Here is a 15096-nt window from a genome sequence, read left to right on the forward strand (position 1 = left end):
CATGTTTAAAAAATAGTTATGGCGATGCGTACAATATACTCGTAAAAACACAGTAGTCAACTAAGTATACAATAAAATCGATGTGTTAGATACATATGTCGGAATTGCAGGTATTATGGTGAGCCATATGATTGTGATAGTTTTTAACATTAATCAAATCGTCGCCTATAGTGAAAGCGACCGCTCGGCATCCACCAACGTGCATTGCGCAGCGCCATCTAGTTTTGTAACCGGCGATGTGCTTGTAGAATGAGTATCCTTCTATTACAAGTCGACGCCCTTTTTTCGATGGCAAGAAGACGACTGAAACACAAATATGTTTATTGTAATAATTAAATTAAAAAATATACTCAAATATCGATATCGTAATAATTATCATTACTATGTATTTATAGGAAACATATAAGATTGAGATATAAAAAGTAAGCAATAGGCATTAGTGAAGTGATGCATAATTATTTGAATGTAACTACGAGTATTTTATTGTATTAATATTTTATACCTAAAGAAACATTTTAGCGTTATGGTATTTGTCTGAAAACAAATTATCCATACTCCATACTAATACTATAAATGGGAAAGTGTGTGTCTGTTTGTTTGCCCGTCTTTCACGGCAAAACGGAGCGACGAATTCACGTGATTTTTTAAGTGGAGATAGTTGAAGGGATGGAGAGTGACATAGGCTACTATTTGTCTCTTTCTAACGCGAGCGAAGTCACGAGCAAAAGCTAGTGATATGGTATATCAACAGGTCTCAGGAGGCTAAATACAGACTGGGATTATTTTCCGGCAAGACTAATGATTCGGAGTTTTCGACCACCAATATTCGCTTTTTGCCGCCGGGCGCGTGGTTGTGGCGGTGCCTCACGCCCACGACCACGTCCTTCTGCATCATCACAGTAGCGTGGCAGCCTCGCGTGGTATGCGTCGAGCAGTGCCACTCGCTCCTCTGTCTGTTCACTCTTTTCTTGTAGTGTGTGTAACCATTGAAAAGGAGAAGTTTCCGACGACGCTTTCCACTTTTTGGGACGAGGAAAACCGCTGAAAAGGAGCGTTACAGATAGAAAATGTAAATCTGGACTCCAGCTTAACGATTTCAGGTTATCACAAAAAAGTCATAACTATTTAACTAAGTACTAGTAATATATCGCTCCGTGATCCAAAGATGATTTTGGACATGAAGCTAAGAGAATGAATAAGAGTGCGATCAAGCAAAAAATATTTTATGAAATCAAACAAAATACACATCTTTAAACCCAGTTTATTCACTCAAACACAAACACTTAAAACCCAATTGCCTACCAGACTGACAAAGTAACCTACTACCTACTTATCTAATCCTAACACTAAAGTTAAGCCTCCGCCACACATAAAGCGTTTTGATAGCGTAGCGACAGCGGAGCGCAATGATAGCGGTGCGCGGCGGAACGCTGGCGTTCCGCTCGCAACCCGCGCGCATTCCGCTCGTAATCCGCGCTTGTTAGTTCCCGCCGGCGTCCGCTGGACGCAACACCAGCGTTCGTTAGGCGCACCGCTATCGTTGCGCTCCGCTACCGTTCCGACTACGCTATCAAAACGCGCATGTGTGGCCGAGCCTTTAAGCGGTTTCACACTACTGTTTTCTGCTGCAACAGAACACTCAACAGTAATTTAGTCTTTACGCGCTACCTATATTTTTAACCGCCGCCTCAAATCTCTCAACCCACCTTGGTTTTCAATTCGTCTGTATGTTTTTTTTTATTTTTTTTATGTTTGTTCCACGATATCTCCGTCGTTACTGGACCGATTTTGAATTTTTTTTTCATCTTTCATCATGCATACAGATTGGTCCGATTTTTATCAGAACAGAACCCAGTTCTGATGATGGATCCTGCAGAAATCGAGGGAACTCCTCAAAATCTTAAAGCAGTACATATGGTGATTTTTGTGTTGTGTTTAAAGGAACAGCATGCATTTACGTACGGAACAGCGACATTTGGTGCAGTGGAACTGCTGATGATGGTCAGAACAGAACTCCTCAATTCTGAACGGCAGATTTATAGTGACTTTGGCATTTTTATAAGAACAGCATTCACTTACGTTCAGAACAGTGACATTTGGTGCAGTGGAACTGCTGATGAAGATCAGAACGGAACTCCTTAAATCTGAACGGCATGCTTATAATAACTTTGGTATTTTTATAACAACAGAATGCGTTTACGTTCAATACAGTGACATTTGGTGCAGTGGAACTGCTGATGATGGTCAGAACCGAACTCCTCAATTCTGAACGGCACACTTATAGTGACTTTGGCATTTTTATAAGAACAGCATGCACTCACGTCCAGAACAGTGCAATTTGTTGCAGTGTAACTGCTGATGAAGATCAGAACGGAACTCCTTAAATCTGAACGGCACACTTATAGTGACTTTGGAATTTTTATAAGAACAACATGCATTTAAGTTTAGCACAGTGTCATTTATTTGTTATGAGATTTGTTATGTTTGTTAAGCATATGGAGTTTTATGTCAAATTTTGTCAAGCTTCGATTTCTTATAATCGGATTCATGAGGAATTGAGGAAACTCCTCAAACCTTAACGGTATACGTATTTGTGTTGCCATCAAATAATTAAAGCATCAAAGGCAGCTTTAAATTAATACCTAAGTAAACTTTTCTACATAATCCAACATTGGCAAGTAGCTTTCACCAGAACCCCAAAGGCGGCGTTTTTTTTTAAATTATTTTAACCCACATTTAATTTTAGTATATACGCGCCAACACACGCTCCCAAAAACCAACTTACTGGCGCGCATAAAACGATAGTACGAAACCACTTTTAGGTTCCGCACTCATTTTCCAAGGGCTCCTATTATAAGTGGTATAAGTGAGAGACGGTGTATGGTTGTGTTTGTTCTTGCGCCGCACGATGGCGTCGGCGCTGGTGTGCACAGTGGCGCGGCAGCCGCGCGACCAGTGCGTGGAGCAGCGCCACAGCGAGCGGTCGCCTACGCTCGACACGTACTCCCGGTAGTAGGTGTAGCCCGAGTGCCGGAGCAGCCGCTTGCCTTTTGAGGAGGTCACGAAGTCCACTGAAATAATTCCTCGCTTTATTGTAACTGCAACCTATACTTGCTATTGCTTAAACTTACAAGATAATGATAACTTTAAGATTAAACTACTTCTAACAATCAGCATAAATAATATAATAATTCATGCATTGAAAAGAAATCATTTTAGAAACAGTTTATTAATATACTTAGAAGTAATAATTATAAAGATTTAAAAAACATAATCAGTACCTAAATTTTAATCAGTACTGATTGTTTAAACAGTCTGAACATGCACCGAGAGTTGTCTATGCACTTTTGCTACGACATCCCAACGATGACATCTCGAAAAACGAAAATTTTGATTCTCTTTTTACAACATCAGGGTTGGCGTTAGTAAAAGTTGTTACCTAGTTAAAATGAATAGTTTGGTCACTGTTTGAAATGTTTTTCAACCGGAAATCTTATTACTGGGGACGCTATTGCTATGTCTTGTATGGGAACCCTGCATTTTATGATTAAGCACTGAGACTTGGCACAGTTGTTCATTGGGTGGCCCTGAGTAGATAAAGAGAGGCATCGAGAGCCCCCTTAATTTAGGAGGGAGGAGGGGGGGAAGGCTGGCGCCTCCGCGCTTCCTTTGAAACCATATTTCTCTAAAACTATACAAAATAGGGCATACGATATATCATTTTCGGATAAATGAAGGACGAGGAATTCATTTTTGGAACAAAAAAATGTATTTTAGAACAAAAACACAAAATAAAATTGGAAAATCTGAAAACGAGATTTTTTTTTATACATATTATTGCACATTTTATGAAAACTGTAATGGTTTTTTCTAAATAAAAAATATTATTTAATAGCTACATTTATCTAGTTTTAGAAAATGTATAATTTGTTATAGAAATATATTATAGGACGAGTGATAAAAAATAATTTACATCGCCCGATAGGGTGATTTGAATGCTCATTTCAATAAGTTTTGTCAATGATTTCAGGTATAATCACTATTTTTAACACACGAAAGCCGTAATCATTGTATTTTATGGCTATTTTAGTGATTAATGTACTTAAAATAAAAAAAATACAAATATTAAAAAAAAATTAAATGTGATAACTTTTTTATAACATTATGCTATTTTGTTCTTTCTATACAATATATATCTAAAAGCAATAAATATGAATGAAAAGCCACATTTATGTACTTTATAAAAATATATAGTTTGTTATTTAAATATATTACGAAACGCGAGATAAAAAATAATGAAAGTGATCTTGATGTACGGTACGGGTCAGCTTGTATGATTCGATGAGGTGAGGTAAAGGTACTCAAAGCTCTCAAAAAATGTAGTTATTTAGAGTACTTCAAATTAAACAACATACTCCTATATAGTCTGAATTTAACTATTTATATTACATGAAATGATCGATTGATATGATAGGTCAGATATATACATCTGATCCTAATACATCTTGTGAAATAGTAGTTATCTATATGATTTGCATAATTTATGGATAATTCTTACTTGACATATTTATTATTCCAGATCTGCGTCCTGTACTTTGGTTAACGAGTGCCGAAAATAGTTATTAACCAAAAAAGACCGCCAAATTAACAGCATTTCACCGACAAAAGCTGCCTTGCACCATTTTTGTAAGGGTTATAGGTATATCAAGGTGTCCATTTATGGGGTCAACTAAACCCAATTCAAAATTTGCCATTATTTGCTACTTGTGGCTGGACGAAAGTCTGTAACAATTGGGATTTGGGAGCCTACTTGCCCGCAACGTTGCCTGTTGCTGCAGAAACATGCCTCGAAATTGTCGGATGCAGGTGTAATAAAAAACAGTGGCGCGTAAGGTGCAACCGTAAAAAAAGACTTTTTAAATTAAATGTTCGGAGCTGATGTGCTTATGCAGTGGATGTTGTGATATATACATAATTAAATTCAGACTATTCAGGTTGTTTTATTTGAATAACTCAAAATAGCTACACTTTTTGAGAGCCTTGAGTAGGTACTAGCCCCGATACACATGTTTTCGTCTAGTCAGACCATTTTTTGAGGTTCTCCTTTGTACAAAAGCAATGTCTGAGTTCAAAAATCATTAATGTTTAATGCTAATACGAATCTAGTTTATTTTTTATGGCACTATTGCGCAATAACTAACTATCATTGATACTGAAAGGAAGAATATGACGATTTTTATTTTATCTTTTATGGATTGGTAAAACCGATTTAAGGGGGCCCAAAGGAAATAACTAAATTCTGCTAGTAAACTAAAAAATCTTCAAGCCCATGGATGCAGAACTGCTTTAGGAGAGGAGAACGTGATTAAGACATTTTTTTTGCAATATAAGTCACATGCAATTTTATTTTACAATCAAAATAAACTATATTATAGGACTTTTACAATTTTCTGTACTGGGTCATGATATACCTACATGTGTAAACGTTATTAGAATAAGTATATTTCTGTATTACTAGACGAACTCCACTGCATAGCGGGTAGTACCTTTACCTCACCTCATCGAATAATGCAAGCTGACCCGTACATTAAAATTTTCATTTTCATTATTTTTTATCTCGCGTTTCGTAATATATTTATATACAGGGACCGCAACTTTGGTGCCGATGACAGACGTATGACGTCAAGCTAAATACAGAGTGTTGTTATCTAGATTATATACACTTAATCAAATAACAACTTATTAGGGCCGGTTGCATCAAACCGTCTGTCACCGTTAAAGCGTTCGTTAAATTTTATTGTATGGGAAGTTCCATAGACATCTACTGCGTGACGATGATGTATCTGTCAAATGTGGTTGATGCAACTGGCCCTTAGCCTCTTTAGTTTACTGACGGATGGGCGGACAGTGGAGTCTTAGTAATAGCCCAGCGTAAGGATGTATTCTATACAGTGATGGGGACTTCGTAAATTTTTGGGTCAACCTTAAGGTGTAAGGGGAAGTAGGTGGAGAGGAAAAACCACCGAATTTTTATGAAAATCCGGCGGTCTGTTTCAAAAAATTCCTCTGGAGTCCGGAGCCTATAAATGGCTCGTGGTACGTTGTGCTTATTAAACTCATATAAACGCTGTATGTGCAAGCGTCCATAGGCTACGGTGACCATTTATCATCAGACTGGGCGTGCACTTGTTTACCACCGACGATATTTTTTTGACAACCCTGACCCTACCGGGTTGGTCGCGTATTTTGTATGAAGCTTCCCGCTACGCTGTGGTATTAGGGTTATATGTGGACTATATGGTGATTTTTCTCCTAACTGGCAGTTAGGAGAACAATCTTTAATCTATACTAAAAAAAACATACCATATTGATTGTCACTTTTCTGAAGTTTTGGTAGATATTGTCGTAAAGGACGTAAAAGATGGGTGGAAGTAATTCGATTCCCAAGTCATTACGAGAACTTACAATGGAGTGCATTGCTAGAATATTAAGTAGAAATCTTAATTCTTACTTAGATGAAAATAATGAATACGATTTTGATGATAAAGTAAGTTTTTTCACCGCTTATCATTTGTAACCAAATTTGAGATCATATAGTTGCAGCGTGATGTCAAATTGGTGTCATCGGAATGAAAAGCACGGGCTCCATATTATAATACTTATTATACCGATATTGTTAATTTTATTTCATGACACTTATTGTTTTAGATTATAAATTTTCGAGGATGGGTTCGGAATCTTGGATTGCCAGAAGTTTTACGGAAAGAGCTATTTTTAAAGTCATTGGCGTCATTTCCATCAAAAGAAATTAATTTAGATGAAGAATGGTTGACCGTCAACAACATTTGCTCCAGATGCGGTTATAGGAAATATGACCAGTGCGACCCCAATTTTCCGAATTGGCGAGAGGTTAAAGAATTATTTTGCCCTGAATGTACGTGTGAAATGTATAAAAAAAAACAACCTTTTGTTAATATGTTGTTTTATTTAAGTACACGAAGAATAATATTTTTTGTTACAATTACATTACTGTAAAAAAAAGCCAATAAAAATAATACTTGCATCGTTTTTTAATGTTAACATTATTTTTTTATGCAAATACCAAGCAGTTCTCAATATCTCATTATTAAGAATTGAGGTATTGCAATGTTATTAAAAGAACATCCTATATCGGACTAAACGTCATAATGACGTCACCGGCACCAAAGTTGCGGTCCCTGTTTATATAACAAACTATATATTTTTATAAACTGTATAAATGTGGCTTTTTATTGATATTTATTGCTTTTAGATATATATTGTGTAGAAAGAACAAAATAGGATAATGTTAAAAAAAATTATCACATTTTTAATATTTTTTAAAAATTTTGTATTTTTTTTTATTTTAAGTACATTAATCACTAAAATAGCCATAAACTACAATGGTTACGGCTTTCGTGTGTTAAAAATAGTGATTATACCTGAAATCATTGACAAAACTTATTGAAATGAGCATTCAAATCACCCTATCGGGCGATGTAAATTATTTTTTATCACTCGTCCTATAATATATTTCTATAACAAATTATACATTTTCTAAAACTAGATAAATGTAGCTATTAAATAATATTTTTTATTTAGAAAAAACTATTATAGTTTTCATAAAATGTGCAATAATATGTATAAAAAAAAAATCTTGTTTTCAGATTTTCCCATTTTATTTTGTATTTTTGTTCTAAAATACATTTTTTTTGTTCCGAAAATGAATTCCTCGTCCTTCATTTATCCGAAAATGATATATCGCATGCCCTATTTTGTATAGTTTTAGAGAAATATGGTTTCAAAGGAAGCGCGGCGGCGCCAGCCTTGCCCCCCTCTTCCCTCCTAAATTAAGGGGGGCTCTCGATGCCTCCCGATCTTTATCTACTCAGGGCCACCCAAGGAACAACCTGTGCCAAGTCTCAGTGCTTAATCATAAAATGCAGGGTGTTGTGCAATAGCGTCCCCAGTATATTGTTTATAAATATAATTAAATAAAACTATGAATATAAAATTTAACATCTTTGACAAAAAACTTCAAAATATATAAAAAATGGGCCGTATGTATAACAATACAAGATATTTTCAAGGAATTTATGAAATCCCCCAGTTGCTCAACCTCGGCGGTGGGTGATTATGTAGATCATTCAAGAATACAATTCTTCCATCGTCGATCATCATACGAGCGCGGCACTTGTGCTTGGCGCCCGTGGAGCACTTCCAGCGTACGTTGGCGTCCTTGGTCTGCCGTCGGTACTCGAAGAAAGTGTAGCCTTTGAACAGAATCAGCTGGTTCCCTTTTTTGGAAGTGATGAATTGTACTGAAAAGATGCAATGCGATTATTTAGACGGTTTAGATTCTACATAGCGATTTAACCTAAGAATACGGGAGACTTTTGGGATACCTTTTACTTTGGGCAAGAGGAATTTAACGAGAGTATTAGACTTAGGGACCATCCACACTCATAAGACGCATGTCTCGGGGCGCGCAACGGACGTCTCCGCCACGCCGCCTGAATGTAACTTACGTCCTTCCTATACAAAATGTACTGAGGAGACGTTTTTAGGGTTCCGTAGTCAACTAGGAACCCTTATAGTTTCGCATTGTCTGTCTGTCCGTCCGTCCGTCCGTCCGTCCGCGGATAATCTCAGTAACCGTAAGCACTATAAAGCTGAAATTTGGTACCAATATGTATATCAATCACGCCAACAAAGTGCAAAAATAAAAAATGGAAAAAAATGTTTTATTAGGGTACCCCCCCCTACATGTATAGTGGGGGCTGATATTTTTTTTCATTCTAACCCCAACGTGTGATATATTGTTGGATAGGTATTTAAAAATGAATAAGGGTTTACTCAGATCGTTTTTTGATAATATTATTATTTTCGGAAATAATCGCTCCTAAAGGAAAATAAAGAGCGTCCCCCCCCCTCTAACTTTTGAACCATATGTTTTAAAAATATGAAAAAAATCACAAAAGTAGAACTTTATAAAGAATTTCTAGGAAAATTATTTTGAACTTGATAGGTTCAGTAGTTTTTGAGAAAAATACGAAAAACTACGGAACCCTAAACTGAGCGTGGCCCGACACGCTCTTGGCCGGTTTTTTGAATTACATTCAGGCGGCGTAGCGGAGACGTCCGTTGCGCGCCCCGAGACACGCGACGCTTAAGTGGGAACGCTGCCTTATACTGTCAATAGCAGTCGCGAAAGAGAGATAAGGACAGGCGAGGAAAGAGAAACATGCGATCTATCTGCTCGTTTGCCTCCTATCCTGTCTCATAAAAAAATGTAGGAACATAATCTCCTTATTTGGAGAAACTGTATGCAGAGTATCTATTGTTTATGTTCCTCTAGATTATTCTAAGCTATATTAGGATAAAAAACAAAAAGGGTTACCAGAGCACATTTAAATAGTGTAATCAAAATAATAGTCAGTCTGAGCCAGAAACTTTTAACATTTCAAAATATTTCTCTCAGTTTCCTCGATGGTTCATGATTATGATAATCATTAATGGATATGGCCTCATCATCCACCATGGTTATAGTAGCCCTACAACCCTTAGAGTAGTGCGTGGAACATATCCAACGACGTTTTAGTCCTCGGCTACTGTTTTGGTACTCGAAGTAAGTGTAGCCTTTGAACAGTATCAAACGCTTTCCTCGTTTTGATTTGATGTACTGCATCGTTGGATAGTCTGGAAATGGGTTTCAAGACGATTTATAGTATGTAATAGTAGACAGCATAGTTTGTAGAGTAGTTCTGGTAGAAGTGGCGATTAGATTTACCATCTCCGTTTAAATGTACGGAGAATACAGTGCGCAATTAGTCTTTGTGATCTCGTCGATCAGTTAAATTAAAATTCAATTGGAACATCCAATTTAATTTTAATTTAACTCTAATATTATAAAATAAAACTATGGAAACGGATGAAATCGCGTATAATGAATTTAAAATACATCCCGACGTTTCGAACTCTTTACAGCGTTCGTGGTCAACGTGGTGGTGGGATGTATTTTAAATTCATTATACGCGATTTAATCCGTTTCCATAGTTTTATTTCATGAGTAACTATCGCGGTAACCGAAGACAATTCTAATATTATAATTAATTAATCGTTTGGCATAAATAACGTTTGGTATATCACAAATTGGTGCCTCAGGTTCATTAGGAGTTTGTGAGAAAAGAACTTGAATTCAAATGAAATCATCTAATTACAAAATAATTAATATTAAGGCACAAGGTACATTAGTATTCAATAATAAAAGTAATAATTTTAATTTCGTTTTCTCTTGGGTCTTCCCATCTTTTTGGTGTATTTTCCGGATTTCAGATGATTCCTGAGAGTTCTTCGGGGTATGACGTAATACTTAGACGCTTGGTGTTGGGACATCTCATTATTCAGTACAGCATCCATCGCGGCGCGCAGGCTGGATTCAGACCAAAGACCTCGCTTTCTCTTTCCTTCGCAGTACTCGTCGTCAATTAACTCATATTTTACTAAAACAAAAAATGTTACTTAATAGTATAACATACAACAGGGCATACAGCAGCAATTCCCGTTTAGTTTGTACATTTGGATCACGTCTCCAATTTGGATAAAAATTGGTAGGCTGAGTCCATGATGCTCAGCAAGATCCACTGGGTTTCCCAAAATGTTCTAGGTTGATTGTATGAAACTTTCCTTTTTTGTTAACGAAAATGTATAGAAATCTGGTAACAAAAAAGGAAGGTTTCATACAAACTACATAGGACATTTTGGGAAACCTAGTGGATCTTGCTCAGCATCGTGAACTCTATCAGCCAACAATTTTTATCCAAATCGGAGACGTGATCCAAATGTACAAACTTAACGGGAATTGCACACAGTAACCCATTTGTAAGCGAGAGGCTCAGTCTCGGGCTCTCGGCCCTCGGCCTCCTTGGTCTGCGCACTGGGGAGGTTCGGGTGCAGCGCGCGCACTGGCCATGTGCGCGGCGGCCGCTTATCGGCATTCTTTTGTTTTAAAAAGTTGTTTCAAAAATTTTCTCTCGCGATATACTGCGTAGCGGTTTGATTTTGTTTAGTTTTTGTGTTGTAAAATAGTTGTTTTGGTGTGTAAATACTGAATTTGTAAATATATATTGTGCAATGTGCCCGACGTGTGACTTGTAAATAAACTAATATGTATTAGAAATTTCGTGTACATTTTTTTTCAACCGTGAGACTAAAGAAAGGACTACTCGGGCTTGAACGCGGCCACGTGGGAGATGATTTGTTCTTTATGCACTTGGACATAGAATATCAAAAAGCTTGTGAGAAGTACCGGACATTGACATCATAAGTGAAAATTGTGAGTATTTTATAAAATATTGATTTAGATTAACTTTGACAATAAAGGTCTGTGCACTGTGCACACCGGGTGCGTGTGAGCGTATGCGTAGCGAACGTGCAAGAGTTCTTCGAGGAATGTTGTGTTGTGACGTATTTACTATTTAATATTTTATTTTATTTAATCAAAAAGTAACACAGTATTACAGTTTACACAAGGCACTATGAAACTACAAAATACAAAACAAGACAAACGATAAATAATACAAATTAAACATTACATTTGGGCGACGATGTAAGGGATCATATCATCCCCACTCAAGTGACGCATGTCCTGAGGCGCGGAACGGACGGAGGAAAGACGTAAGCCGCCTGGAGCGCGCCAAGAGACGTCTCTTGCGCGTCCTTCCTATACAAAATGTACTGAGGAGACGTTTTTTTAAATTACATTCAGGCGGCGTGGCTCTTGAGTAGGGACGGTCACTAACAACCCGCCGCGCCGCTTATCCCCTATTATATTATTGGTATTGCCGCTTGCCGTTGGTTCGTTACTTCTGTTCTGACAGCAATCATTGCGGCCCGCATATTTTGATTCAGCGAATAGGCCACGTTTCTTTTTAGCTTAATTAACAACCTTGTACATTGTACATATATTAAAAACCATATTTGTAATTAACGAATGAACTATGAGGTCGATAATTAGCTTTAAATAATTTATTATAGAGATGGTTTTCAATTAATAATTTCAATTTCAAATTTCAATTGACACACCTTAAATAACCAATAACAATAGGTAGGAAAATAATAATATAAATAATGAAAAGGAGATCAATAAAGATTAAAACGGAATATCCCACACAGTTATACAAAAACAATAATGCTGATAGTCCGCATTCCACCCTTGCACCTGGAAGTGGGAACTGTAAAAAGTCACAACCAAATCTTAGTATCGCACGAAATAAATATTAATTACTTACCTATTTATCTATGAGTACAAACAGTAAAATAAATAATCAATTTATATTTTTTATAAATACGAAAGAAACTAAGATAATTTTAAAACGGTAGGTAGATATTACCTTACAAAAAAATACAATCTAAACTTACCAATAGGCTGCCGCTTAGAAATTCGTAGCATCACTATTACTATCACTTTTACAACACTAAATATGTATGAAGTTAGGCACAAAAAAAAATAACATTATAAAAACAGCGGTGTATCTGGTAATTTGAATTGGATATACTATATCTACGCATATTAAAATAAGTTTTAAAATTACTAAACATTTTAAGGATCGCATTATCCCCGTGGTCTTGGGGAAAGACTGGCGAAAGTTCACATCACCTCTAGCTGTCACAGTTTTTCCAACTACCCGCACTTAGTCTTGGTAGGTAAGTCTTGTATGCTGGTAACGTTAAACGTAATTTTAACGTTAACGGTATATTTACGATTTTAAGCGACATTTTGATTTTGAGCGTAGATAATAACGATATAAACAATCACTAAAAACAAAACTCACGAAACCGCTAGCGGCTATCTAGCTCGCTCTTACGCGTTCCCGGATATTACTGAGAGAGACGCAAACTTACGATCTAGCGTCACATTGATATCGAATACCCACTTAGATTATTTTTACCCGCGACATATTTTACCCACTGCGCTAAGGTAACATAAAAAATAGGGTAACAGACACAAAAACTGGCAGCGCGTGCAAGGGCAGGTATACAAAAGGGACCCTTTGCAAGAATTTTGGAGTAGGGTCGCTTGCACCTGTCACTTGTATGACCGGCGACCCCATAGCAACAGATGCAGATGCAGAACCAACCGTCTGGTTAATGAGACGTGGTACTTACATATTTTAGCATTCTGGTAGTTTTGTTGAATGTCTTGACTTTTTTTGAGTACATATTAAAATATATGGGGTGTATTTTAAATCCATTAAAAGTCAAATAAATTTGTTCAAATATTTTTTTAACAGAAGTCACTCACGGACCCAGAATACTACGAAAACTATGTGTCAGTGTATAAGACGTAGATGAAATACTGTCATTTAGAATAATATATATTTAATAGTGTCTAGGACTAACTTAAATCATTTATTTTAGAATAATATGGAAGAAGTGCTTATTGTACTTATAAATTTCTTCGTGACTGAATTATGACTTATTCACATTTACCATGGATGGATATATTTATAGGAGTAGGACCTACACGACTTATAGGAGTGTAGTAAAGTAAAACATGTTTGACTCATTTTCTCACTTCTTCTGCTGTTTCCGTATGTTGGTGAGGTAGCTGTTCAGCTGCTGGTCAACCAGGTCCAGTATTATTGGCTCAGGATCTCGCATAACACCTGGAATTAGTGCAACTCTGTGTTAGGGGAACTCGGGGAAAAATATGTGCAGAAGTGTGTGAAGAATTACCTATTTAACCAACTGAAGCACATAATCTAGCAAAATAGTACCTATACGAGTATGAGTTACTTAACGATCATGCACTGAGTTACCTTGTGTATTGGAATTTATTAAAAAAAAACTCGTGTAATGTAATCAATTTATAGTTAAGGAGTAGGGATCAAGCTTTCAATCCGAATAACACTAACATGAATAAGCTGTGTTGACTATAAAATAGAGGTCGGTGTACACTTATTCGTGGGTAGGGGTTCCCGTGCGTGTTGTTATATACGACTCTTCAAAAAAGATAGCATACCTCTGAAACATATGAAAAACAAAACACAAAAAATGGCAATTGAAAAAAGAATTGGAGGCGCCGGGTATCGATCCCGGTACCTTTCGCATGAGTCGCATGCTAAGTGAGCGCTCTACCATATGAGCTACGCCCCCGAGTCGGCTGCAGTTGAAATTATACGAGCAGTTAACAAAAAGAGCAAGCAGTATATTACTAGTATAACATTCACTGTGTCAAAAACTCAATAATGAGAACGCGAACTGAATGAACGATCGCGAGTGGAGATGCGGTGGGGGGCCAGCCAAATAGGTTCATAATTCATACATTTGGTCGAGCAGTGTGAGGTGTGCTGGTTGCCTTCACACTACACAATGAGCGGAGATGCTGATCATGATGTATGAGAAAATTGAGGTCTTTGGTTCAGTTTATCATGTAACTTTGACTTCCAAAATGAGTCGTGTTAACATTACTACCTCTTATATGCAATTCAATAGATAGATAAAAGCTTCATTTGAATTGAATTACGTAATTATCAACAAAACGAAATTTACATCGGGGTGATATTAAGATATGACGCGAAACAATATTGAAATCAGTAAATACCTACCTTAAGCATATTAGGATCCTCACCCTTATGTTGATAAATAAGTACCTGTGAAGAAACATACCTCATCAGTCCCTATATTTACCTTAATTAAATAATTATTAAAAAATAAAATCTTAATGCCAAATGAGAACAAAAAATGTGCCATCACATACTATTATTTTTAATTCTAATTTATAATGTATCGTTGCTATTTTAACATAATAAAGCGGATATTATAAGAAATCGGGCGTATGACGGCTATTATTACAAACTTATAGATTCATATATTACAATTAAAGAGGACGCCATCATCAATATTGTAAAACGTAAATAAGTAATAAGCTACTAGACTCATATCGAATTTGGCACAATAAATGGTTGTTTTCTGTAGTATTTGACATAAAAAACAATATTTATAGATTTTGGGTATTAAAAGTGTATGATGACTACGTATTTTCGATTAAAATGTGTGTAATTTTTTATTTATTTT

At 36.4% G+C, this 15096-nt stretch overlaps 2 protein-coding genes across 2 annotated transcripts; both read right to left on the reverse strand.

Annotated features, from left to right (window-relative positions):
* On the reverse strand, positions 1–2054 carry LOC125235142. The gene is made up of 3 exons (XM_048141595.1): positions 2047–2054; positions 821–1041; positions 1–303 (listed from the first exon to the last, which is right to left on the reverse strand). Exons 1-3 carry the CDS (start codon positions 2052–2054, stop codon positions 86–88), a joined length of 447 nt encoding a protein of 148 aa, XP_047997552.1. The 3' UTR covers positions 1–85.
* Positions 2055–2503: 449 nt separating this feature from the next.
* Positions 2504–14694, reverse strand: LOC125240925. Its single transcript, XM_048149128.1, has 3 exons — positions 14628–14694; positions 13595–13685; positions 2504–3071 (listed from the first exon to the last, which is right to left on the reverse strand). Coding segments are annotated over exons 2-3 (291 nt in total). The 5' UTR covers positions 13596–13685; positions 14628–14694; the 3' UTR covers positions 2504–2781.
* Positions 14695–15096: the final 402 nt, after the last annotated feature.

Source organism: Leguminivora glycinivorella, chromosome 2 (assembly GCF_023078275.1).
Source record: "Leguminivora glycinivorella isolate SPB_JAAS2020 chromosome 2, LegGlyc_1.1, whole genome shotgun sequence".
Taxonomy (NCBI): Eukaryota; Metazoa; Arthropoda; class Insecta; order Lepidoptera; family Tortricidae; genus Leguminivora; species Leguminivora glycinivorella.